We start from the raw sequence: 26,934 nt of genomic DNA, 5'->3' as shown, positions 1-26,934 counted from the left end.
CTTCATCCCATCTGAAAGTATTTCTCAATCAAGTATGTAAGATCCTTGAAGTTAGGCAGTATGGATGCTCTTCCCCTCCTTTTCTCTTGAAGATCCCACCAGCTGCATATTTTTCATATCGCTGAACCTGCCACTGTCACTTTTTATTCTGAATGCAGGGTCTTGCAGGTGGTATAGACGTCAGGTTCATTCCCGTTGGAACCAATAGGATGGCATGTTCAATATTGGTGAGTTGGGTTCCCAGCCTTTAGCCTCTGAGATGCTCTGGATGACAGAAAATAAAGAGCTCCGTCTGTACTGGCTGAGATGGCAACAGACATTCCCTGGGGCAGAGTTCCTCACAGTGCAGTGGGGTCTTGTTTTCTATAGTTTTTTCCTTCCCCTTGTTTAGCCGTCTAACATCGTCCTTCTGCTCCTCATTCCTCCTCTTTTCTTTCTCTTTATTGACTTTGGATCAAGATGCTAAAGGCTGGTATAAACCTAGCTATAACCAGAATAAATGCCATACCGCAGCCAGGAAGCATTTTGCTAAATCACGCTCAGTATTATCCATTATGTTTGCTTTTTTTCCTGGAGGGAAGGCACGAGCTGTGATTTCTCTAGCATCAACCTTTCTACATTCTGACAAGTTAATCAAAAGTCAGGATGCTAAATGAGCAATCAGCTGAAATGTGCTGAATCACTGTCACCTTTAGTCTGCATTCATAGACAGAGTTTTCTTTTTTTAGCTTAGCTTTCAATTGAATCTGGCAATTTCTCAGTCTCTTTGCCTTAAAAGACTTACTAGTCTGACGCAGGCACTGGAGGCAATCAGTTAACAGTGCTCCTCTGCAGGCTGGCGGGAAAGACCTTGGTGGTTCCATGGTCCTGTGCATCTTGTTCATCTGTGGGGTTTTTTCACCTTTGAAGTGTTTTGTAACCTGCTAGAATTAAGCTAGATAGGAGCTCTCCTCCTGAAACTTTGAGGAAAAGAAAACGGTAGTGGCCATCCATTTTTACATGGTGCTACTTGGAACACACTAACAAACAGCATCTGAGTCACTGGGGGATTGTTTTTCGTTGATTGTTCTTTATTTTGGTGGTTGTTGGTTGGTTGGGGGTTTTTTCCATTTAGAATACAGGAGAGAGGAAACATGTTTAATCTACGCTGGTAAATCTGGTGTTTCATTAGAGAAGCTGCTCCTAATCAGCAGCTTCAAGCAGGGATTACAGTAATTATGTGGGAAGAAATGCAGTTGAGAGGATTGCATTTCAGGATGCCTTCTTTCAAGGGATGCAGTCAGATACATCCTCACCCCTTGTGCAGGTGGTGTTGCTGTGGAGCCAGGGAATTGCTGCTTGTCTATTGGAGAAAGGTCTCAGGAGGAAAGAAGTGTAAGTGATGACTAGCAGTGAAATGTAGCAGGTAGGCTAGAAGGAAAGCTTCCAGCTCAGGAGAGTTCTGATCTGCAGTGAGTGGCTGATTCTGTGTTGGGTTTCAGTGCTCTAATGGATGCACTCTGCTTATTGCTGCTTGTCTTCTGTAAAACTCAAAGCCAATAAGCTGCTCAAGAAAGAAGCGCCTTGCAAACGAGCCCTGAAAGAGGCTTAAATTGCTTGTACAGAAATTAGAGCAATATACCATGCAGTGCAATTGTGGATTGATGAACTTATGGTCCAGATTATCAGCTTGTGTATTTTTTTCCCTTCCCGCCCTGATTTGATACTCTCCTCGCAGAACTTCCTACGCTGCCAGAACAACAAGACCAACTACAACTTGGTGTGCGAGACACTGCAGTTTCTGGATTGTATCTGTGGAAGCACAACTGGGGGACTTGGCCTTCTTGGTCTGTATATAAATGAGAAAAATGTAGCACTCATCAACCAGACACTGGAAAGTTTGACCGAATACTGTCAGGGGCCTTGCCATGAGAACCAGGTAATACATCCATAGCTGTGAAAAGCATCCCCCTTTCTCCCTTCACCTATAGCATGCACTCTCCTGGGCTTGGCTCTCAGTCTGCACGTGTGTTGTCTTGCAACGCTGCTCACTTGACTTGCGCTACAAAGGGGTTGGTTTGGTTTTTTCCTTTATAAACTCATAGTAATCAACTTCTCTTCCTCAAGGCCCCCTCTGAGGAGTTGAACCAGTCAAAGCAACAGAGATTTTCTTGCTTTCGTAGAATTTGTTTTATTAGACTTGACAGGGAGAGCAGGGAATTTTTTGTACTTGAAACACTTTATAGTAAAAATGTTGCTAAAACCCAGCTCTGTTCCCTGTTGTAAAGGAAGCCAGGCATGCAGTGCCCCCCAGCCTGATGGGAGAAGGTTGAGCTCTTTAGCTTCATTAATGAAGATGATAAGCACATGGAGGTTGTTTTCAGTCATAGTCTTGTGTGTATAACCAGGTGTTTGTCGCTGCCAGCTGTCCATGCACTTCCATAGGGATGTGTTAGGGGTTCCCAGTGAGCACAAGTTGGGTGTTTGAGAGGATCACCAAGCTCTGGAACGCCAGCCTCTGTCCAGCTCCCTCCAAACCATACTGTCAGCAGTATGTTCTGCTTCAAGCAGGAATAACTGTTTTAAAGCAAGCATGGTGGTTTAAGTTACTGTGGTACAGGAAAGGCATAACTGAATAACTGCAATAATCCTATTGGATAAAGCAGTTTCTGGCCCACAGTTGGTCTTCATCTGCTCTGTGCCTTGAAGGTTGAGTGATCAGCAAGGAATATGGGAAGATGCTTCGTTGGCATAAACAGGAGTGTTTAGGTGCTCAGGAATTATGGTTTGCTCCCATGGGAAGGATGAGAGGGCAGGGGCAGCTGTCCTGTTTGGCTGTGCTTTTCCCCTTCACCTTATAGAATCGTAGAATAGGGTTGGAAAGGACCTTAAGATAATCTAGTTCCATCCCCCCTGCCATGGGCAGGGACAGCACACACTAGACCATGTCACCCAAGACTCCGTTTTACAGAAGCATCACCAAGTAGTCAGGCCTATTTCTTCTGCCTTTGGTCTACATGTGACTCTTGCTAGAACTGTTTCCATGAGTCACATGAAGTCTGAAAGTCTAAAGTAAATCAAACTAAAGAGATAGCTATCCCAAAATAGTTTTCCTTTAGATATAGGTATGGATCTTTGTGTGGAGCTCAATGACAGAGCAGGGCTCTGGATTTTTAAGCCAGCAAGCTACTGTCAGTTTGTACGTTTTAGTTATAGACCATTATAAAAGCAGGGTTAAAGGGTAAGCAAGAAATTTACAGGAATTCACATTCTTTGGTTAGGCAGGACTGAAGTAGGTGTTGATTGGCACATCTAAAATAACGAAAACTCTCCCTAATCTTAGTAAAACAGTGTTCTTCCTTAGCTATGTGTTCAGCCTGGATGCTTTGGCATGTGAATGCTTCATTTATCAACTGTGTTGCCTTCTGCTTCCTGAGGCTGGGTGGTTTCAGTAGGACATACCATGGCTGATGATAGGAAAAGGTTGAAACAAAATGCCTTAATCTTTTGTTATTCGACTGATTGGAGTTTTCTGTTCAGTTATCCATCTTGAACAGCTTACGAGGTGATGAAAGAGGTGACTCTTCTGTTCTGGCTGGGTCACCAGTCTGGGCTGCATTTTTAGTGCAGACAATTAGTGAAGTTTGAATTTTCTTTGGACAGAACTGCATTGCTACTCACGAGTCCAACGGTATTGACATCATCACAGCATTAATTCTCAATGACATCAACCCTTTGGGAAAGAAGAGGATGGACCTTGTGTTGGAGCTGAAGGCAAGTGAATATTTTGTGCAATCCACATTAACTGTTAGATGAAACGTAATTTTATTGTCGGAATTATGTGGGTGTTTATTATAGTCCAGTATTTGTAAGTGCCAAAAAAATTATATGCATCAGCGAGCTGGAGGCAGTGCCCAAAAATTGTTAGTCACAGGTATTTCATCTCCTAAATGATAACATGGAGCCACCAGTTTTCAGACTGGGGGGGATATGCTGAGAAATCCTAAAATAATTTCCTGTTAAAAACTTAAAGCCAGTGAAAACTTCCCTGTTGTTGGTGAGCTTTGACATATACAATAGAAGTAAAATTTCTTGTGCTGTGTCTAGTTTCCTAATGCTTTATTGCTGTTGTTTAATCAGTTGATGTTTAATCATCAAGAGATTTTTAGGGCTGTTTATATTAATGCTGAAATAATTAGCCCTGGTGCTGGTTTCAAGATAGATACACTAGCAGGTTGTCTTCTAGCAGCAGTAGTCACTAAGCACTCCTGCTTCAACATATGTTAGAAATATTTCCTTTCTGACTTACTGTCCTGTCGTATAGTGCAGTGTCTAGTCGTTTTCCGTTGTCAACTCACACCATTATTATGGGTAATATGGTTTTTTTATTATTCTAAATAAAAAATGCTTTTAGACTCAATTAGCGTTATCCGTCAAAATTAAATACTTTTATTGGTTTTTATTGTCAGTCATGATGGATTTTAATCTGAATCGTTTGTATTAAAGTAGTCTGGTGCCTTGTGGTAGTTTCCCATTTCCTCCCTCTATTTCTTGGCATGAGCAGGTTGCAGAGTAATTTTCAGTTAAAAGCAGCGAAGCACGTCTGTGTCTTCAGCCTTGGCTGTCCTTTGATCTAATCAGCAGTATCTTTAGTAGAGCTGAGCTGCACCATTTTGGAGTTGAGAGCTTGTAGTGATGCTCCAGCATCTTTAAAACAAAACAAAATCATACAAGCTTGAAGTGTCAGCATTTTAGAAATCTAAACCTTGACTTGGGTTAATGTGATGTCTCCCAATAAGTCGGGTTTGGGAAATAAACTGGTAAAAAAATACTGTTAAGCTGTATATCTCAGTAATAGAGAAGATCAAGTGCTTGGCAAGGTGAGGCTATAGGAGTCCTGCAGTGGCTGGTTGGGAAGATTTGCCTTGCCTGTGGCTCGTATTTGTGGAAACAGGGTATTTAAAGCCCTTCTGGGCAGCTGGGATGGTAATGCTCAAACTGGGTAACCTCAATTTTTCCCTTCTGGCACTGATTGCCGTTGGTTTTCCTTCAGAACAACGCTTCAAAACTGCTCTTGGCAATCATGGAGAGCAGGCATGACAGTGAGAACGCAGAGAGGATCCTCTACAACATGAGGCCCAAGGAGCTGGTGAGTCCCTGGGTTGCTCCAGAATTACCAAGTCACTTCAAGCCAGGTACTGCAGCACTGGGGAGACTGAGGTGGCTGCGTCCACCCCAGAGGTGCTCCAGGAGGTCTGTGCATGGATCACTGGCAACTGGAAGACCTCTCAAGGATTTGGTTGAAGGAATGCAATATCCACAGGGCACAGGTCTGCCTAGTTCTCAGGTAGCACAAGTGATCAGGGAAGGGATGCTGAATGCCATGGAGAAGGAATTCAGCATCCTGCGTAAGGCAGGGAAAGAGCATTGCCTGACGCTTTGGAATCCACATGCAGAAATGATTTGCACAGGAGACAGAGAGAAATGAAAATGTCTTGTGACCTAAAAGCTGTTCAGTAGCCTGTAGCAGGCTTTTGGGCTGGTTAATGTGTTAACTGGTGAAAACAGGAGATTCAAAGTACAGCTGAAACACTGTCGACTTGTCTCTATGCACGTAGCCGTGGCAGGGGCCAGAGGTCAGAACATGATGCAGCGTGTGGCGAGTGTGGCTCAGAACATGTTACCTGGAGGGGAGCATGAAGTTTAGTTTCTTGTGTTAATGCGCTGAGCTGAAGGTGCTGAGTTCAGGCCTCCTGTTTTACCCTAGATGTTGATAAGCCCACTGACCTTCCTCTTCAATATATATGCTCAGCTCCCTTTCACCTCTGTAAGAGTGCCAAGTGTATACTGGTATTATTAGATTCAGCCTCAGCCTGAGCCTCTCTTCACTGGCCTGTTTCTCTTTTTCTAGGTGGAAGTGATAAAGAAGGCTTATATGCAGGGAGAAGTAGAATTTGAGGATGGAGAGAATGGGGAAGATGTTGCAGCATCTCCGAGGAACGTGGGACACAACATTTATATATTAGCTCATCAGGTAGAATTTCACCTACAGCTTCTATAGCACCAAGTGTCACAAACTGTGAATAGCTAAAGGTCTGCTTTTCCCTGAAATTGTTTTAGTGGCTCACCTCTGAGACAAATTCACTGCATGTTCTCTTTTTATCAGAGCGAATTCCAATCCTTAAAGAATCTGAAAAGTCTATGATACAAGAAAATCTGGGGCATTTTGTTTTCCAACTGGAAGCAGGCAGGCTCTTGCCCATGTTTCTGAAGACATGTGATTCAAATTCTGGGCAGTACTGAGAAGCAATGTATTGTTTTTCAGCAGTATCAAAGGTTACTTTATACTCCCAAAGCAATGATACTCACAGATCAATTAAACTCTAAGCAGAAATCTCCCTCTGCTTTTATGGTTCTTGCCACATTCTCTCTATGCTGGTGCCAGTCAGGTTTGTTGTATTGATACAATGTGGTGTTTGAAAGGTAAAAGACCAAGGGAGCACAAAATACATCTATATCTACTTAATATGTTGATGCTGCCTAAATCACTCCATTAGAGACTTCATGTTCCTTTAGCATCTGAGAAGAAAGATCATCACTATGCTGTAAGATGAATTTAGAGTATCCAGAAGCATTTTCGGAGCAGTGCTCTGTGCATCTGCTTTTCAGTTGATGCAAATTTTCTCCTCTCTCCCTGCCTAGACACTTATGTGAGTAGCACACCTTTGAATTAGCGTGGATCATGGAGTCATAGAATGGTTAGGATTGGAAAGGACCTTAAGATCACCTAGTTCCAACCCCCCTGCTGTGGGCAGGGACTTCTCACACTAGACCATGTCACCCAAGGCTCTGTCCAACCTGGCCTTGAACACTGCTGGGGATGGAGCATTTACCGCTTCTTGGGCAACCCATTCCAGTGCCTCACCACCTTCGCAGTAAAGAACTTCTTCCTTATATCTAACCTGAGCTTCCCCTGTTTAAGTTTAAACCCATTAGTGTGTCAAGGTCACTCTGGATCCCATCCTTTCCCTCCAGTGTAACAACAGAACCACACAACTTAGTGTTGTCAGAAAACGTGCTGAGGGCACGCTCTATCTCACTGTCCATGTTGCCAACAAAAATGTGGAACAGGATCGGTCCCAACACCAACCCCTGAGGGACACCACTTGTTACCCATCTCCAGTTGGACATTGATCCGTTGACCACAACTCTTTGTGTGTGGCCATCCAGCCAATTCCTTATCCACCAAGTGGTCCATCCATCAAATTTATGTGTCTCCAGTTTAGAGGGAAGGATGTCATGCGGGACAGTGTCAAACGCTTTGCACAAGTCCAGGTAGACGACGTCAACTGCTTTGCCCCTATCTATCAGTTCTGTAGCCCCATCGTAAAAGGCCACCAAACTGGTCAGGTGTGATTTGCCCTTCGTAGAGCCATGTTGGCTGTCACCAACCGCCTCATTGTTTTTCATGTGCCTTAGCATGCTTTCCAGGAGAATCTGCTCCATAACCCTGCCAGGCACAGAGGTGAGACTGACTGGTCTGTAGTTTCCTGCGTCTTCCGTTTTCTCCTTCTGGAAAATGGGGGTTATATTTCCCTTTTTCCAGTTGTCAGGAACTTCACCTCATGTAGAAGGATAGACGAAATGTGAATGTTCAAGAAGTTTCCCAAGTCAGGCAAAGGGTGGGAGAGGATGGGTAAAAGAGGAGTGCGACATGGATATTAAAAAAATACATATTTGAATCATTCTGACTTGCTCCCAAAATAGAGCTGCAGGGTGTCTGGTTGGAATAGAACAAGCCTTCTGTCAACTTTGCCCTTTCTTAGCAGCTGACTGCATACTATTTCTTTTCTTTTATGCCAAAAATCAGAAATTTAATATCAGAGAGACATCTGGTGTCTCCCACTCCCTTTGCATTCCTTTATTTTAGTTGGCTCGTCATAACAAAGAGCTGCAGAACATGCTGAAGCCAGGAGGTCAGATAGAGGGAGACGAGGCTCTGGAGTTTTACGCCAAGCACACGGCACAGATTGAGGTACAGGGAAAGCGGTGGCTGCCGGGAGGTGTGTGGGGGGAAATGATCTGCTGCGGAAGGAGCCGCTTGGAAGAGAAATGGTGGAGTTGGACACCAGTTACATTAGATGTGGTATTTTGGTTGCACTGACTACCTGTGTGTGTGTGGACTGTCATCTTTGACATGTGTACTTATTTTTTTATTTGAGTTTTTTGACAGCCGCTGGGGGGGAGCTATTTTTGAGCTGTCATGTGTGGGCTTTAAGATGGAGCTGAGCAGAGCTCTGTTGGCAGGAGGAAGTGTAACTTCACTTCTGTTACATTTTGGCCAGTACTATTGCTGAATCCATAAAGTTAGTGATAGCTTTTGCCATTCTTTCTGTATTAAAATGACAGTTTGGCCTGATGTACAATCTAAGATGCTTTTCAAAAGTAAAGCATGCACAAGCACAGAGATTTCACAAAAGTCTCTAGTAAGCAATGTAACTATTATTCCTCACATTATTCCTTATACTTGCCTGTGCAGTATGTGGCTAAAATTCGCAAGAGTTCTTGATTTGGGTGACCAGATCACTCTGAAATTCTGCACAGCTTTGGTGCAGCATTTACTGGGCCCCTTGGAAATCCCAGCTAAGAACAGCATTGCCAGGATAAGACCACAGCATAAAAAATATCAGTCTTGGAGCTAAATGTAGGTCTGCTTTGAAGGTAAATTAAATGAAGTCTCTATCAAGCTGCTGTTTTACAGAACTGTGTCCAAGTTTCTAAATGTAACTGGTTTGAAAAAGGAGGGGTGAAACAGACCAAGAAATAAAAGCATTTAAAAGCTAGGAAGAAACTCTAATGAAGGCTGCTGTTCAGATTGTCAGGTCGGACCGTACCATGGAGCAAATAGTCTTCCCTGTACCCAGTATCTGTGAATTCCTCACGAAGGAGTCCAAGCTGCGGATATATTACACCACGGAGAGGGATGAACAAGGCAGCAAGATCAATGACTTCTTCTTGAAATCAGAAGACCTCTTTAATGAGATGAACTGGCAAAAGAAATTGCGAGGTACGTTGCTGTTGCCAGTGTGGTTGTGCGGAGTGTTACCAGCAGAGCGCTGAGGTCAGGTTTGTGGAGTTTGATTCTGTACCAGATGGTTCCCCAGTGTGGCAGCAACCTTGATAATTGTTTGAAAGAGTCTGCTCCTCTGCATGGTGGCAATATGCTGTAATGAAGTCAAGCTTAATGCAAGAGCAATATGGACCACGTGGAGGGATCTAGGGGAGAGTGGTAAGAGGGATCAGAGGTCATCTTTTTTAAGATCCAACAGGAAGGAACAAATTTGTGGGGGCTATTTGAGACATAGCTTAAATGAGAAGGCATTTGGTGGCAGGGAGAATTGGAGAGGACACAGCTGAAGAAAGCAGTTGTCTGTTCTCCTTCCCTGCACTGGATACACAAAGCAGTTTTCCCTTGCATTGCAGCAATGAGGCTGGGTAATGCAGTGTGGACTTATGGCATCTCCAACAATGGAAGTATTGAAGAACAGGTTAAACATGCATCTCCAGCAATAGTAAGAGTAGAATTTGTCCTTTCTTTGGGCAAGGAATAGACTGGCAGATGGGCTGATTAAGTCCTTTCAAGCCCTGTGATGCTAAAATATCTGAAAGCAAGTATTTTCAAGCACTGCTTTTCCCTCTGAGGTTCCCACTGGCAGCTAGGAAAAGTTTTTAAATAATATTTAATCCATACAGTGCCACCACTTCCCCCAGTAAACTTTCTAACTTGTTTGCTTGCTTTTTTTTAATTGATTTCTTGTTTTGCTAAAGGAGAAATGTTGCACATGGGGCTCAGCTTCAGTGAGCAGTGATGAGTGGTTAGAATTTACTAACAATGACCCTCTGAAATGTGAGAGAGAAAGCAGTTATTTCCTGCTCAAGTCAGCATCTGCCATCTGATACCACTGTTGTTCCCCATGCTCGAATCAGCTAAGCTCTACTTACTAGCTTAAGAGCACAGGCTGGTCCAGAACTGCCTTCTAGATCAAATGAGAGTGGACTTCTACCATAAAGCTGTGTGGCCACTGCTTCTGGTTGTTGGGTGTATGTGTGTGTGTATGTATATATGTTAATAGATCTTTTAACAGAGAAAAGCAGTTGTAATCATACTATTTCAAATTTTCAGTCAGGTACAGGTAAGACTGCCTGAAACTTGGTCAGCTCTACTGAATTATTTGTCATGCATATGAATACTAAATAGAGTGGAGCTATTTCCACTTAGCAATGGATTAGTACGTCTGACAGCATCAAAATCCACAGAAAGCTGCTTCCTAAAAATGACTTCTAAGAGCTGTACAAGAAATATGGGAGTATATGACATCCTATACAAATGGGCAGCTTTGACAGCATCCATATAGTCTGTTAGATTTTGTGAAGTTACTTTAATCATCTTTGAGGCTATGTCCAGGCAAGCTGTGAAGACCTCCATAATTAACAACAGACCACAAATTAATCAAGATCCACCTGCAGAAGTGGAGAGTATTTCTTTTTTCTTTAAGGAACTGGGCTCATTTAGTCTGTCTCCTAATATTTTGGTCTTGTTTGGCCAATTAAGTGCTACTCTGTGTTTATACACATCCTAAATACAGGTCTGTGTTTTCAAGATGTGAGCAGCTGGCAGTGCTCTGTGCTGTGCTCATGTGATACCACTTAAAGAGTTATTCAAACCTGAGAAAGACATCTTAGAAAACTCCTCATAAAGGCCCATGCGCTTCCCCCTTCAGCTCATGGTGCTAGCCCATAATCTGAGCACCATGAGTCTCCCAGGGTCTTAATTAAGAATTCAAATGAGCCTGTCCAAACCAGGCAGAAGGGCTACACAGGGCAGATAGTCTGTGCCCATCCCCAAAGGAGGGTTTAAAATAAAATGTGGAACTTTATAATGACCCTCTATATAACAATTTCATACAAATTAGTTCAATCTGCTTACAAATTCTTCCAGTTAAAATGAAATTGGGAACAGAAATAATACCGAAACCAGTGCATTGTATATTTGAAACACTGCTACATCACATTTTGAGGCTTAACATGTGCCTGGCTAATTAGGTGCAGTGAAGCCTGTATTCTTACAGTGACGGAGTACCTTTTTGTAGTCCTTTCCTTTGCATTCAGCTGTTCAATACATTGGCTTTTTATGTGCATTTCAGCTCAGTATAATGAGGCATTGTATAATTCTTTTAACCCTTTTTTTTTTTGCTTAGGATGCTAGAAGAGGTGATTTGCTGAAGGGATGTGGTGGTTACTGTGAGGCTCAGAATTGCAGCATTCATTAATTTACTCTTCAGCCCCAGAGTGTGCATTTTCATCTTTTCCCTAAATTTCACTGTGAGCTTCTTTTCCTTTGCTCTCTGATATCTCTGTACACATTACTTCCTTCTAACAGGGGAGAACATTAGTTCTTTCCCTTCTTTGGGAGCATTTTTAATAGATTACTTTTTTTTTTTTTTGCCACTCCAGATCTCAGGAGTACACCATTTGCTGCACAATAAGCCTGCAGGAGCTAAAATCAGGGGTATTTTGCCTCAGTGCAGAGGGAGTTACTGTAAGGCAGCATCTTAGCTGTCCTTGTCGTCTTCCAGTCTGTGACTACTTCAGAAAATGAATCTTTTTGCTTTCTATGCCTCTTGATCCTAGCTGCAGAGATTAGTAAAATCAGGAGTCTTTTGGAAAAGTATTTATAGGTACCATTAAGAATTTAAAATGTGCAGCTGTTTGTGCACTCACCTCTGTGCAGATGTGCTTGTGTCCTTTGCCCACAGGGCAGATTCTGGGGCTACCTTGGTCTGTTATCAGCTTGCAGTAAAGTTGTATGTCTTGTTTGACAGCTAGTCCTAAGCATTTTAGCTTTATTGCTATGCATTTTGTGTCTTAATTGTCCACCTTGCCTGGTCTCCACTGTGTTTTTTCTGGCTTGCTGGAGTAGAATAGAAGTTTGAAAGTGGGCAGCGTCTTGTGTAGGTGAACTGCTGTCAGCAGCGTAACTTGGAGGGATGGGACTGAATCTCACCATTGCTACCGTGTACAAATCTTCCTCCTCCTAATTGTTCCTTGTGTGACTCTGAGTACAAAGTATACTATTAGGGGAAACCTGAAGTCCTTGACCTCTGCGTTTCTGAACTTGTTCTCATGCTGCTGCTAAATCATGTTTGAAAATACTTCCGTTTTTAACATGAGCCCTTTGCCTTAAAGCACTTCTAACTGGAAGTACCCCAAAGATAAAGAGTAGTCAAATAAACTTCAGCAGAAGCTGTGAACATTGCCACTGTTTGTGCTTTTGAGCAAACTGAAAATAAACTACGTTTTGGTGATTAATTTTTTATATAGACTACTTATTTTTGAAATGCTCCATTAAAAAGACTTGTTTTTCTCTTTTGCAGCTCAACCTTTCCTATACTGGTGTGCTCGCAACATGTCCTTCTGGAGCAGTATTTCCTTTAACCTGGCTGTCCTTATGAACCTGCTGGTAGCATTTTTCTATCCATTCAAAGGAATTCGAGGAGGTACCGGTATTTATCATGCAAAAATATCTGAACAAATGAGGTATAATGAACCAAATTCTCTTCCCCACTGATGCCTGCATCACTGTTTACTTCAGAGGGGACAGGAGAGCAGAAATTGGCTTTTTTTTTTTAATTGCCTTGATTTAAATATCACTTTTCTTCGACTTGCCTTTTCCTGAGGCATTTTTAAGGAAAATGTAGAGCCATGCTTTTTCCTAGGGGAAAAAATTAATCCAAGACAGACATCCACCTTTAATTACTTGACTGTTCCACTTTGTTTTAAAGTTCTGTAATTAACTGTTGAGCTAAAAATATGAGAAATGTTAATTTGTTGTTTTCCTTGAGCTTGCATTTATTACTGTCATTTCCCATGAAACTTTTATGGTTGCATAGCACATCAGGAGGCCTCTGAGTTTTGGGATGGGGTGAATGAGATTATCCTGACTTGGCAGGTGAGGTGTGCAGGGGCGAAGTGACCTGCCTCCTGCCATTAGAAATTGATGGGAGGATATGAGAAAAGAGCCCATCTCTCCTCTGTTACTGCCTTTCCTTAGGAGCCCCTTCATGTAGGAGCACTTAGAGCAGAGATTGCCCTAGGGAGCAAGGAGGAGCGTGCCTGCCATGTCTCCTGGCTCGGGAACAACCTGCTGCTCCGAGGTTCCTTGCCATCAGTGGGTGTCAGCTGGGCTTGCTGTCATTTCTGCCATGAAGTATGGGTTAACATGTGCAGTTCAAGTGGGATTGCACAATCTTGCTGTAACAGAGCTCGTGGAAGTTGCTTTTGATCCAGACAGTGGATTTGTGCAACAGTGGTGGTTCTTAGAGCCAATTCGGTAAATACTCCCAGTGGAGTCCTGATGAGATTCAGCTGTTCTTCCCTAGCTCTGGCCTCTCCCAAGAGATGCACCCCAGGGCAGGTTGAGAGGTGGAGTCATGTTAGCAAGAATCAGAAATCTGGAGAAATGTTCTTGTGAATGCATCTATCACGTTTATCACTTGCAAAACTGGTGTAGAGGAAGTGTCTAGATAGGAGCTTTTTCCTATATCCGTGTCAATTGGAGTAAATAAGGACCCCAGCAGTAAAACCTCCTCGTGAAGAAGGTGATTCATGGTCAAACCTTCCCTTCCCTTTCTTTGAGGTTCGTAATGCAGCAGAGCTGGATAGATGCTTATCTTTTGCTATTGAACTTCCCTCTGCATCTTCTTCCTGTTCACTTGCTACAGAACCCAAAGACAGTGAAACTGAAAGATAGCAGTAGCCTGAACATAACGAAATTATCATCTGAGCTCTGTGTGCGGCACAAAAGCCAGTTCACCCTTTTTGCAGCTCACCAGTTAATTTAGATTGAGGAGAGCTGTAGTTTTGTCTGAGTAGCATGTGACAGCAGTCTATGATCACAGTCATGTAAAGGCAGTGGGCATGGAAAACTTGGTTTAGGGGTTCTGCAGCCTGATAAAGCCTGTGAGAAGGTGCAGGATATTTTAGACCAACTGAGAGGGGTATAGTTACCTTCTGCAACACCAGGCTGTGAGTACCCCTGCATGGCACCCTGGGACAGCAGACCCTGGGACCACCCAGATCCCATTCTGGCCAGCAGCTGATTGAAGAGTTTTAACAAGCGCAAAATGCAACTGAATTTTCTGTCTCTCGTTTCAAAGATCACAAGTTAAAATTTAAAGGTTTGTATTTATGGCTGTAGGAAAGCTGGTAATCAAATGAGTTCATTGAGATTACACGTTGCATGACTGGAGGATCATTTGGCATTTTGAAGATGCCCTGCCCTACATATTTGAAATACTTTATCATTTTGATAAAATCTCTTCCTCTACTAGTTACAATCATAAAAGAAAAATAAATACATGTGTATTTTATATTTAGCTTAAAAAAAAAAAAAGAGAAGACTTCAGAACAGACCGTTTGGGGGAAGTTGTCAGTGTCTTGAATTGCTTAGGCAGGGTGAACTGAGCAGCTGATTAGCATCTGACTGTAGCAGAAGCTGTAAAACTTCTTACTTGAGGAGCAGAAACAAAACTGGATGCCTGGAATTCAGTACTGGAATGGTGAGAATTCCAGACAGGGAGAGCTTCCTACGGGTTACACGTTCCTCCTGCCCGCAGTCGTGTAATGGACTCCACGTGCTCACAGCAAGGCTTTGACATTAGGTTGGGTGCGGACAGCTGGCTTGGCGAGCTTCATGTGCCAAGGGCAAACACACTGCTCCCAGTCTGCTCCCAGTCTCTCTCTGTCACGGGGAAGGAGAGACAAGCCTGTGCCCTGAGCCCCACTCTTCCCTGGCCCGAGTCCCACTAAGGGCTTTTTATGTCACAGCATTGCACTCCATGTGCTGATGAGCAGCTGGTGGTGTTGGGCCTTTCCAAGGTGGGTGTTACAGGCAACAACTGAGGACTTCATTAACTTTAGTTATTTTTGCAGGCCTGCTGGGAACTGCTGAAACTTGTGAAAGCAAATATATTCATGTGCCGTGGATGGCTCTCTAATAGCTGGGATGTTCAGACACCAGTGCAGGTGTAGGCAGGATCCTTCAAGATCTGCCTCTCACGGCAATTTCCAAGTCATTCCTAAATAAGCTTTTACAAGTTTCTTCCTCTCTCTCCTCTCTGTGATGTTTATTATTCCCACTCAGGTGACTCTGTTTTGAGCTTTTTCACCTTTTGCTGGGTTTTTTTGAGCACCTTTTGCTCAAGTAGCGCTGCTCTGGGACCCCAAACTCCCTTCAGACAGCGGAAACATCTGTTCAACTTTACGCTTATTAAGTTTTAATTTCCATCTATCCTCTGCTGTCTTTATTAATCTGCAGTGATTTGGAACAAAATTAAATGGCTGCTAGTAGTAGTCAGATGAGAGTAGTATTTCCTAAGCCTTCTGAATTTGGGCGGGGGGAGGAAAAAGCCCTCGGTGAATATCTTGCTAATAAGACACAATAGTTCTCTCAGTATGTGCTTGCAGAAGGGCTGCAGAGTGCTATGAAATTGGAGGCTCTTGCTTTTTTGTCTGTTGAGGAACCAGTTGCTTGAAGAAAATTGTTTTTATCTCAGTTATTACAAAGTGATGTCTTTTATATTCTGCATAAAGCCAGGGTAAATGGTATTTTTGGTTGAGTATTTTTTATGGCTCTTCGAGAGAAGTGTATTTTTAGCAACATGGGCTTGATGTTATGTAAGCAGACAGTCTCATGGGACAGTCTAAAAAGAACTAGAAATAGCAAGAGATGACAAAAACTGGTATGAGGCTTTTGACCAAAAGCATAATAAGAGAATCCGTGAATCTGAACCTGGAGGAGTATGTTGTCTGTCTTCACCTACCTATTCAGTGCCTCCACAGAACACATTAGCAAAAATGCCTCTCCTTTTCAGCATGCAAGGTGTAGAAGTAATGAACACTAAAATGAAGAATCCTATAATACTGGTACTTATCATTTACATAATGCCTTAATAACAAGTTTGTAATTAAAATCTGCTGAAGGCATCGGGCTCAGATGTTCCACTTTGCTGCTTTGAAATCAGTAATGTCTGAACAAGAGGCTTAATGATGCTCCACCAAAGACAAAATGGCATTTGTTTGGTTACACGAAGTATTGAAATGGGTTTTGTTTTTTCCTCTCCACCCTAGGTACACTGGAGCCCCACTTGTCAGGCTTGCTGTGGACAGCGATGCTGATATCTCTGGCCATCGTTATAGCTCTTCCTAAGCCCCACGGCATCCGAGCCCTAATCGCTTCTACAATATTACGACTAATATTTTCAATTGGTTTACAACCTACTTTATTTCTTCTGGGTGCATTCAATGTAAGAATCCAGTGGGCTTTTTTGAAGTTCTCTTGCATCTTATGTAAGGGTTTCTTACCTGCAAAAATAGCCTGGGACATTGTGGTGGAATGGGTGGGAGGAGTAAATCCCTCTTTTGTTTCTAGCAGAAGTGCTTTGCTGTTGTTCATTTAATCTTGGTTCCCCAAGCTGGAGACCTCTAAGCTTTCAGTCAGTTCCGCTACAGTCTAGAATCAGCTCCCACCCCAGCCAGAAATGTAAAGAAGTCTCTGTGACCCTAAAGTACTCGGTTGTTCAGCCATTCAGTGACTAAGCTGCAGCATTTACAGGGTTGTGTAAGATTCACTAAACAATGCATTTCCCAAATGTCTGTCTGCAGTCTACCTGCCAGCCAAAAGCTGACACTAAGCAGTTTTGTGACAGTAATGTGTGGACCGAGCATGTAAGCTGAGCCACCAGAGAACTTCATTAATGCTCAAACCCGGATACTTGTGGTCTCTTGTGGCAAGTGAGCCAAAAGGGTTTCTCTGACTGAGTCAGCAGGACCTGTGCAAAGATGCATCTTCTCAAAGTCCTTATCTTTATTACAAAGTGCCCAGGTTTCAAATGCATCATTTAGTAGCACTCCTTGTCTTCAAAAGATGTCACCGAGTGCCATGTACTACAGTCAGAACTGCACTGTGAGGGTGATGGTTGTTACTGGTAATTGTAGCATTTAGCAGGTTCCAGGTAAGTTGAAGGCAGCTTTCCTTTGGCATTGGTGGCCAATGCTACACAGGAGGATTACTGGATGCATGATCCAAGAGTGAATTACTGAGGGAATCTGGAGCACTTGCTTATTAGCAAGCAATGGGGGATGTATCAGAAATGTAAGGGTTGCCTTAGGCTGGAGACACGCTTAGTGCCACACTTAGAACAGGAGTAGTTTGGGTTGAGCTTTCGGTTTTTAGAAAAGTTTAACTTAACACCAGGGAACTTTCTTCTTTAAATCTTAGTCTCGAGGCCCTTGACAAGAAGCTGGAGACAGGAGTCAGTGCACACATTTTATTGGACATGTGCAGTTTCCGTTCAGGCTCACAGTCCAGCTGTGCAGAAGACGCAGCAGAAAGCAGTGCTTTGTGTAACAGACAATCCAGCATGGTTGTTGATGTCATCGTGGAGCCGAGTTACCTCCAGCTTTGAAAAATTGCTTTTTTCTTCCTGCAAGCCACATGTTGTAACTAATTTATGGTTAATCTTTCCTTAGGTTTGTAATAAAATCATTTTTCTGATGAGTTTTGTGGGTAACTGTGGAACTTTCACTAGAGGATACAAGGCAATGATCATGGATGTTGAGTTTCTTTATCACCTGTTGTACCTTCTGATTTGTGCTCTGGGGCTCTTCGTACATGAATTCTTTTATAGCTTGTTGGTAGGTATTCACTTTGCTCTCAGAATGTTTTGTTGTCTGTGTGTTTGTAAAGTCCCATCTCGGGCATATCTAGATGTGTTGTACACCACTTGCTTGCTGTTCTGCTACTGGAAAATGGTTGTACAGGCACTCTTAAGAACCATACACTGCAGATTTTGCTTGGGAGAGGTTACAGTGGGAGGCTACAGGACTCCTGCCACATCTCTTCTTCCTGATTTGTACAGACAAGCAGAGACTTTTTTTGTTCTTAAGTACATTATACAATGTGTGTTTAAGGTTAAAATTAGTTAAAATTGCTCGTTACAGTAAACGTGTGTGCTGTTGCAATGAAGGTATTTAGCATTTCGCTGTGTACTTTAGTTCTCAGACTTCAAAGGCATAGGTTTCCTAGGTTGAATCTATTGCTTGTGACCCTGCTCTGATGTCCAAGATAAAAAAAGAAATTTAAAATGTTGTGACTCTTAAGTAATATCAGTACTTAGCGAAGGCTTAAGCCTTCTTAAAGTCATATAAGCTCTTACATGGGACAAAAAAAGTCATGGACAAATCTAGCCGCAGAAACGTTAGCTGAACAGTAGGCACTTTTTGGAGTTGCCACAGTGAGCAAGAGGTGCACAGCCTTTAAGATGGTTTACTCTGTTATTGTCAGTAATGATAACATAGTGTCCATGCTTTTTGAGTAGCTGGTTAACTTTGGAGTGTCTCCTCAGCTGCAGCTAGACTCCAGACCTCGCACGACTGACACAGATGCCTGGCATATGTGTTTTTTCTGTTTGGGATGGAATTCATCTTTCACAGCACAATACTTCTAAGAATAAGCACAGAAGGAGTATATCTAGTGTTGGTGGAGAAAATGTGTCATTTTTAAAGCAAACCTTAAATCCCATTCAGAACACTCTATTTTTGTCCCTTTGTTTAATGATCTGGTACCTGAATTGGTTATTTTCTGTATTCATGTAGGTCCAATTTAACAAATACCTGTTCTCTCATTGTCAGCCAGCATAGCCAGCAACCTGCCTGTGCTGTGCTGATGGATTGTCACAGACCCAGGGGAGTGAAAAATGAAGGAAAAATCTGTAAAGAAATTTAAACAAAGAATTTGGGCAAAATATATTGCTCATTTAGCTACACACTCAAGACGTAAAGGAGATGGCTAATTGCATTTTGAAATGAGCTATGCTGAGACTGCGATGGGGCAGATAGTACTATAAAAAAGATAAACAGTTTGTGTTAGCAGCTTTATGTTTAAAACATGCACTGTACGTCTCGCACTTAAGCAAGAATACCTGCCTCACACCAGGCAGGGACTTCTTCCCAAGCTGCTGCTCAGGACTGGAGTCTGGGAAGTGCAGATAAGAGGAGGGTACAGCTGCCTTCATGTTTCAAAGTGCATGGCACAAGACTGGTGCAATGGCGGCGAGAGACCCATCTCCTTTGCCTCCTGCTATGTTTTCCTTTGCTAACATGTTAAATTTCAGATAACTATAAAAAAGGGGGTGGAGAGGATGGGGAAAGGGGAGGGGAAGTGCTTTAAATGCTCTCTAAAACATCAGATTGGTATTGTTATACCAACACGTAGTGTGCCACCAGTGGTGTTGGCAGCCCACATGAGAAACAGCCATTGCTTTTGTTCGTTGTCCCCCAGCTCTTTGACTTGGTGTACCGAGAAGAGACCTTGCTGAATGTCATCAAGAGCGTCACTCGCAATGGGCGTTCCATCATCCTTACTGCTGTTCTCGCTCTCATCTTGGTCTACTTATTCTCCATAGTGGGGTACCTCTTCTTCAAAGATGACTTTATCCTGGAAGTAGACAAGCTCCCCAATGAAACATTACTGCCAGGTTGGTACCGGTGACTCATTTCAACCTACTCATTTCAAAAGTAATGGGCTCTTGTTCTGTGGGGTTTCCTAAGTGTCTTCCAGTCTTTCACCTCTTGCAAGACTACTAATTACCTCTCCAGTTTGACAGTTTCTTTCTTACAAAGGACACTATTTAAATAGAAAATAAATTTTTTACAAAACCCAAACTGATTGAGGCAAACGGATAACCCAATATTTTTACAAAGTGTTGCAATCTGCTGCAGCACAAAGAGGGAAGGGGAGGAGGAACAACCCCTGGAGAGAGCACTTGGGCTCTCCTGCACGCGGTTGAGATTTCTCCCCTCACTGTTTGCTAAAACAGTTGAGATTATCTAATTCAGCTACGCCTACTTCCTCCCCCAGTTTAATTATAAGCAGACGTTAGGTAGGCCATCGTGGAGAAGGCTCTGCACTGGGAAAGTGCGGTTCTGCCTTCATTTGCCAGATACTGGATGCTTATGTTGGCTTGTAATTGTGGGGTTTAGTTTCAGCATAACAAAAGTTATCTGAAGTAACAGAGTGAATGTAAATGAAGGGCATCAAAGAGATGCTCCTGTGAAGCAGAGGTTTCTCTAACTCTGATTCTACCTCTTAGCTCATAATTTTTATAGGCAGCATTAGCCTCCCTCAAATACTTGCTGCTGCTTAAACTCCACAGCAGGCTTCTCTGTGCTGAACTTAGGTTGCTTATTGTAAGTTAAAATCTGGGGCTTTTTCTACCTTGCATTATCAAGCAATTAACTCAGTGGGTGGGAAGCACGGAAATGAAATTTGTTAGAGGAGGGGCTTGGGATTTGTTTTGTTCTGTCTTTGTTGGTTTGGAGTTTTTTTTCTCTGACACTTGAGCTGTTCAGACAAATAGTATTTCACATGACCACTATTTCTTCTAATTTTACTGCCAACCCTGTGAAAGACGCAAACCTCACTGACCCTATTATTTCATGTTTCCATGAGGCTGAAGATATGCCAGAGACTTACTACTGTGGGACACTAGGTTTGTTTTGGTACCTGCAAGGCATCGAAAAGCAAGTTTCAAGAAACTGAAAATTCACTGTGCACTAGAACATAGTATTTTTGGAACAATTTCAGTTACTTTCTCAGCTTTGGAGCTGGTGCAAAATAAATGCACAACTTTGGTCTTTAATTCATAGAAATAAGAATTCTGCTCGAATCATTGAATGTGTAAATTGGAAAGCACTGTGCCCTTCTAAACTCCAGGATAATACACTATTACAAATCTGGCTAGTAACTGCACACAGCATATGATGGGGTACCTTAATATCTGAGAAGTGGTCTTCCAAAGCATACAAAAGGTTAAACTATCCATTTGATTCATCACCTTCTGTTTTTAGATCGCACAGAACCAGGTGAGACCATGACCGGGGAGTTTCTCTATTCAGATGTATGCAAAGCGGGTAGCAGTGAGAACTGTTCTTCAGTCATTCCTTCAGACCGTGAGTATCTGCTGTTGAATTCGTAACTCACACCCTGAGTCTTCACACTTTTTCTAGTTAAGCACCTTAAATTAAAAAAATAATAATTTTTGTCTAAATGTCTAAAAATCCTATGTAATAGATTTGAGAACAAAGGTGTCATGAGACTATCTAACTTAAAATAGGATTAATTTAGGCCAACATCATAAATAACATTTGTTACATGAAGTGATTACACTGGAGAAACTTAAAACTGAACCATACTTTGATAAAAACTGTCATACCCTTTAATTTTCTACATCAATTTGAGAAGGAAGTGATGCAGTTCACCTCTTTGCAAAGTTTATTATTTTAAAACATTAGGCTGTTAAATGTGATCTCCAAGGATAATAGCCGGTGAAATACGGAGCAGAACATCTTTTATTGTCATTTATTCTATCTAGCTAACTAAGGAAACTGTTTTTAATATCATGGCAGGAAGTACTGCATGGATTAAGTAGACAGGCTAGGTTTGGGGGTTTTTGAAATCAAAAAGTGCATGTGAGAGATTACTTGTAGCATAATTGCCAGCCTCAGATTGGGCATTGACATATTTCAGTTTTATTTTCTAGAAAATGTAATTTACTTCTCCGAGATTTATGATGCTGGCTGTGAGAGCCAGACAGAACATCAGTATTTCTCTTAGAAGTGGAGCTCTTACATGGTCAAATATTTCAAAGGTCAACAATGGCCACAAGCCCATGCTTGCAAGAGGAGATGGCTCTGTTTTGCTCACGTGTCCTCTTTCATAAACTAAGATTCAAGATTGATACAGGAATAGCTGCTTTATTCAGCTCCAGGAGGAGTGTGCTGCTTTGTCTTTATACACTCTGGCTGCAGAAAGGAAAACACCAGAGATGTTTTTATATCATAAATAATTAACCTGATACTGGAGTCTTATGTGGCCAGGGATATTAAGGATGCCCAAATCTTCAGCTATTTCTCTACCATCTTGGGTTTTGGCTATTTCTGGGTTGCATGGGGCTTTGGGCCTTTCTAAGGCTGTCTGTGGGAAGGTGGGATCAGCTCAGGAGCATTTTTATGATCAAATGCAAGTCATGAGACTTTTAATGGGTACAGGGAGTGTATGAGATTAGGTAATTAATTCTAGCAGTTCTCCAACTGAAACAGTGAAGTTGAAGGCTTCAGCCAAATGAAGGGAGGGTCAAAAAAACTGTTACTTTTTTAGCAAAATGCTGTTTCCATAAGCAGTGATATTTTAGCCATTTGAAAAATACAAGTCGAAGTTGCCATTTTGAGTGCAGCCCAAAGGCTGTGCAATCTGTTAGGCACCAGGGGAGAGTGTAAGAGGCAACACTTTGTCCTCTGAGCTGTCAAAAAGCTATGATTCTGTATAAACAGGCATCTGGTGATCTGAGCTATGCATGCGAACAGAAATGGAAAGAGATATTTAACCAAGTCAAAGACAGCAGTTCAAGCACAAAAGAAAAGTCTGCTGGTGGGAAGAGGAGGGTGGGCTGGAACCAGAGCAGAGATACCTGCTCCGATGGTCACCTCTTGGTGAGAGCTAAGGAGATTTGCAACACTGGCTGGAAATCTGGCCAGTTTTTCAAAGAGGGGAGAGAGCATAACCAGCAAAGAATGGAGAGGATTATTTAAAACTGATCTTCTTGCCTTTGAAACGTGTCTTTGCTTGCTGTGTTAATAGAACTGATTGCTGAAGAAATGGAGGAAGAGAATAAAGAGCATACGTGCGAGACGTTACTGATGTGCATTGTTACTGTACTGAGTCATGGGCTCAGGAGTGGGGGTGGAGTAGGTGATGTGCTCAGGAAACCATCCAAAGAGGTAAATTATCACTGAATGGGGGCGGAAGAGTGATAACCATGTAGGGCTGGGGATGGAGTTCTGGGGGATATGTGTATACACTCCCTTTAAACGGATGTAGGATACATTGCAACTAGAAGGGATCACACTTGTAGACTAATGTGTAGTACCACATTAAACAGCAGCCAGTTTTCTACCCATCCTTATTTTAGGGCTTTCTTAGCCTGAAGGCTGTCCAGAATGGGGCCCAAAAGAACAGAAATGGGGTAACCAACAATCTGTGCTTTGGGAGTTCAGGATCTGAAGAAATAAGATAAGTAAAAGCTAGTGAAGGAGTAACATGAGGCAGCAGGATGAAAATGCAGTAGTAGCTGATACCCTCTGTGGGGAGCATCCCTTGGAAATGGTAAGATGTGTAAAACAGAATGATGGGAGGACAGGGAGGGACTGGGACGAGTTTGGATCTGGCACTGTGGAAAGGAAAGAAAGATTTTGTTTGGAGCCATCATCAGAGAGTGAGGACCAGTCAAAGCAGCGGGGATTTTCATAATACCCAAAACTGCCTGTATAGCTGCTGCTTTAGTTGTTTGTGCCCATTCCCCAAAACCGCATTAGGGCCAAAAGAGCAGTCTTGGTCAGAGTGAATGCTTCTCTGTATTAGCTGCAATTTCAAAGTGTTTTCTAATATTTAGCCTTATTTTCAGCTTACAGTGGGTTAAAAGCTACATAATTCTTAATAAAAGTTTGGCACCCACTGGCAAGATGATTCTGAAAATGGGAGTTAGGTATTTGGGTATTCAGGCCTGCAATAAATATGCCGTGGGTACCGGGAAGTCCAGCTTCATGTCCACATCCATGGTTGCTAGCATAAATGAAATGAATACTGTTAAATTCCAGTAAAAGACTTTATGGTCAACACTGATGCTACATTGATATATAAGTAGTTTAATGTAAGGATGTAATTTGACTGGGCTTGCAGGGTTGGGCGTGAGAACAGATTCCAGTATGAGTGAGAAAGAAGAGGACAGACTTGGACAGCAGAAAGAGCAACTCTAGACATTGCATACTGGTAGCTGACTAATATGGCTTTTCTTTCAGTAATCTTGCATTTTAGTTTCACTTAATGTTTTGAGTTGTTGGAGAGCATCAGAAATGAAGACTCTAAAGGGAGGGGTTATGGGGCATCATACTCTGCTGAACTGAGAAAGGCATGGTGAGGGTTAGATGTTGCATGTATTTATTTGAGTTGTTAATTGTTAAAATATGTGTCTTGCAGGAACCTCTCTTTGCTGCTAGAGTGATATATGACCTGTTATTCTTCTTCATGGTTATCATTATTGTCCTTAACCTGATTTTTGGTGTGATCATTGACACTTTCGCTGATTTAAGGAGTGAAAAACAGAAGAAAGAAGAAATCTTAAAAACTACTTGCTTTATTTGTGGTAAGTATAGAAACACTCTTAAGAATAAGGGGTTACTCTGTCAAAGTCAGGGATAGCTGCAAACTGTCATGAAACAGGAGTCTTGAATTTCTGGCTGTTCCTACCTTGCATTCCTTGGCTAGTTGATATTCTTGGGTACCACGTGCACAGGGGCTCGGCAGCAGAAAGAAATGGGGAATATATGCTTAGTATGCCGTTTTCCCTTAAATCTTTAGTTTTTTTCTCCTGTGCTTCAAAGAATAGTTTCCTATTGGAATGGAAGAGATTTTTATAAACATTTGTTTTTCCAAGGGTGCAGAGTGTTGAGTAGTGCCTGTGAAAGTTTATCCCATCAGTAGATTGGGAATTAAACTGCTGAGCTTTTGAGGTTCGGGTGGTTGAATGTCGTGCAGAAGTTGCATAACACACAGACTGACAGAAGTAACCTTTGGAAGTTTGTGGCAAAGCAAATGTTGCTTTTGGTATCATTTTGCCTAAATATAGGAGGTGTGTTATGAAATCCATCAGACTGATTGCATACGAGGTAGCTACCTTTTTTTTTTTCACCAAAAGTCTTCTGTTACCTATACTAAGTGTGAGCAGTACTTATGCTTCTTTTTCTTGCTACATTGGGGGCATTCGTTAGAGAGTTTATCACTGTTATTCAGCATTCATTTAAGAGTGATTGTGACTTTGAAGTGCAGCAGGCTGTAGAAACAAGTTTTGTTCTTAGAGCTCATTTTCTTAGTACCAGTTTGCAAATAGTAAGTTTTATATGTGTCACTCTTGTAGGTTTGGAAAGAGATAAGTTTGATAACAAGACAGTCACATTTGAAGAGCACATTAAAGAAGAGCACAATATGTGGCATTATTTATGCTTTATTGTGCTAGTGAAAGTAAAAGATTCTACAGAATATACAGGACCAGAAAGTTATGTGGCAGAAATGATCAAGGTGAGTTTGGAATTTTGTTTTGGGTTTTTTCCCCTCTAGATTAGACCAATCTAGTGGCATATTTGGTAAATGTAATACTCTGTATTTTATTTGTTTTGTAAGCAAATACTTGGAGTAAGACTTTTTTTCTGCAATAATAAGCTTAATCCAATGCCTTTCCTTTTAGAAGCATCTTCTAAAGATGTACTTAAGCTGTACTTGGCAGGGTAACTCTGTAAGAGACGCTGCATTGCTGGCAGCACATTGCAGCCTGTCGCGGGTGGTGCAGTGGGGCACTTGCAGGAGCTGACATGTGCTGCAGCATTGCAGTCACACAGTGGTCTGCGGCTGCGTACCTGCAGCTTCTCTGCCTCCTAAACGCTTCCATGTGTGTGCTGAAGTGGGTGGCAGTGAGCAGGGACAGCTAGGTAGCCTCTGTGGTTTTAAATCGGGTGAAGAGAAGCTGTTTTGAAAACTGTTTGAGGGAGAACATTTTCAAGCTGGTGGAAGTGTCTGAAGTATATAACAGGTTATAACCTGCCCCAGCATAAATATCTTAAACTGACTGGTAGGATTTGTTGTCATATGATTTTAGCTTATTATTGTAAAAAAAAAAAACCAACCCTAAAATTAATATCTACTCAATTGTAAGGCTTTTTAATGAGAGTATTAAGAGCCTTGTCTCTGCCAAGCTGCAGGTTCAGAGCTCCTGGAATTAGATCCTAAACCCCAATTACTAATTTGCGTGTCTTCTGGCTGGTTAGCAAAAGCTGTTTCTGATTTATAACACTGAATTAGCTATTTCTTTATTTGCCTTCAGGTGAATAAATAGCTGAATGCTTTTCTTATTTGTCTCTACCTTTTCTGCTGTGGAGGTACAACCTACCTTTAAGTGGGCAATTTGTTGTGGCCCAGTCAACATGTAAATCCCACCAAGATCTCCTAGAGGTTAAACATGTTACTTTGGGGTCACTAAAGTGTATGTCCTAGTTCTGGATTTCTGCCTCTGTAATGAGGGCTTAAAGAAATCTTGTGAGAAGTCACCTGATAGAGGATTAGCACAGTGAGATAACTCAGTACATCACTGCTGCTTTCTTGTCTGTCTGATTATATTGCTCCCTTTATTTATCCCACTGCAGCAAGCATTACTTCAGGGAGAAGCCCTGTACTCTTTAAAGTGTTTCTGCTTGTAAAAGACAACTTTGTGTTAAAATCGTTTTTAAAAGTTTCAATTAGCAAACAATGTATTAACTATTTCAGATTAGCAGTTCAAATAAGGAAAGAACCAAACACTAGTCACTAAATATGTTTGCAATAAACACAAAAACTGGAGAACTTTAATTATAATTCCCATTCATAGAAATGTCCGCAAGGGTTAATTACTGTGAGTTGAATGGGAATATGGGTAGATTATGGATAGTCCAAGTGTCTCATGCAGATGCAATTTTATATAACTATGATCTAGGTAGAGGTTTGGCGTATGTCTTGTAGTTGCTGGTTTTTCTGCATTTCATGAGCCAGTTTTAAATTGAGCACTAACAGCAGGGTCTCACTGCAGTGCTGCTGGAAGTGGTGTAACTGTACGAGCGGTGGAACAGAAGCTAATTTGCTTTGCACATCAGTGGTGTGCCGCAATCCAGCACAGGCGTGACCCGGGCAGCTCAGGCTGCCGCTGCCCTGACACTGTGGTGCTCAGCAGCATTGAGCTGTTGACATACTCCTTAGGA

At 42.1% G+C, this 26,934-nt stretch overlaps 1 protein-coding gene across 12 annotated transcripts in view; it reads left to right on the top strand.

Annotated features, from left to right (window-relative positions):
• Positions 1-26,934, top strand: part of ITPR1 (inositol 1,4,5-trisphosphate receptor type 1) — a 178,909-nt gene that overhangs the window by 135,945 nt on the left and 16,030 nt on the right. For 5 of the 12 annotated variants that reach the window (XM_030501150.1, XM_030501149.1, XM_030501146.1 and 2 more), the window contains 14 exons: positions 1,718-1,918; positions 3,643-3,753; positions 5,033-5,128; positions 5,891-6,013; positions 7,910-8,014; positions 8,854-9,046; positions 12,414-12,536; positions 16,168-16,343; positions 17,569-17,733; positions 19,379-19,574; positions 20,947-21,048; positions 22,736-22,875; positions 24,131-24,296; positions 25,068-25,228. In XM_030501150.1, coding sequence (XP_030357010.1) covers positions 1,718-1,918; positions 3,643-3,753; positions 5,033-5,128; positions 5,891-6,013; positions 7,910-8,014; positions 8,854-9,046; positions 12,414-12,536; positions 16,168-16,343; positions 17,569-17,733; positions 19,379-19,574; positions 20,947-21,048; positions 22,736-22,875; positions 24,131-24,296; positions 25,068-25,228 — 2,058 coding nt within the window. Of the gene's footprint in view, positions 1-1,717; positions 1,919-3,642; positions 3,754-5,032; positions 5,129-5,890; positions 6,014-7,909; positions 8,015-8,853; positions 9,047-12,413; positions 12,543-16,167; positions 16,344-17,317; positions 17,734-19,378; positions 19,575-20,946; positions 21,049-22,735; positions 22,876-24,130; positions 24,297-25,067; positions 25,229-26,934 lie in introns of those variants that run through there. The other 7 variants (XM_030501139.1, XM_030501144.1, XM_030501145.1 and 4 more) reach the window with 3 other exon arrangements.

The sequence above is a fragment of the Strigops habroptila genome, chromosome 11 (assembly GCF_004027225.2).
Source record: "Strigops habroptila isolate Jane chromosome 11, bStrHab1.2.pri, whole genome shotgun sequence".
Classification (NCBI taxonomy): domain Eukaryota; kingdom Metazoa; phylum Chordata; class Aves; order Psittaciformes; family Psittacidae; genus Strigops; species Strigops habroptila.
This window is presented reverse-complemented; position numbering and strand designations above follow the sequence as displayed.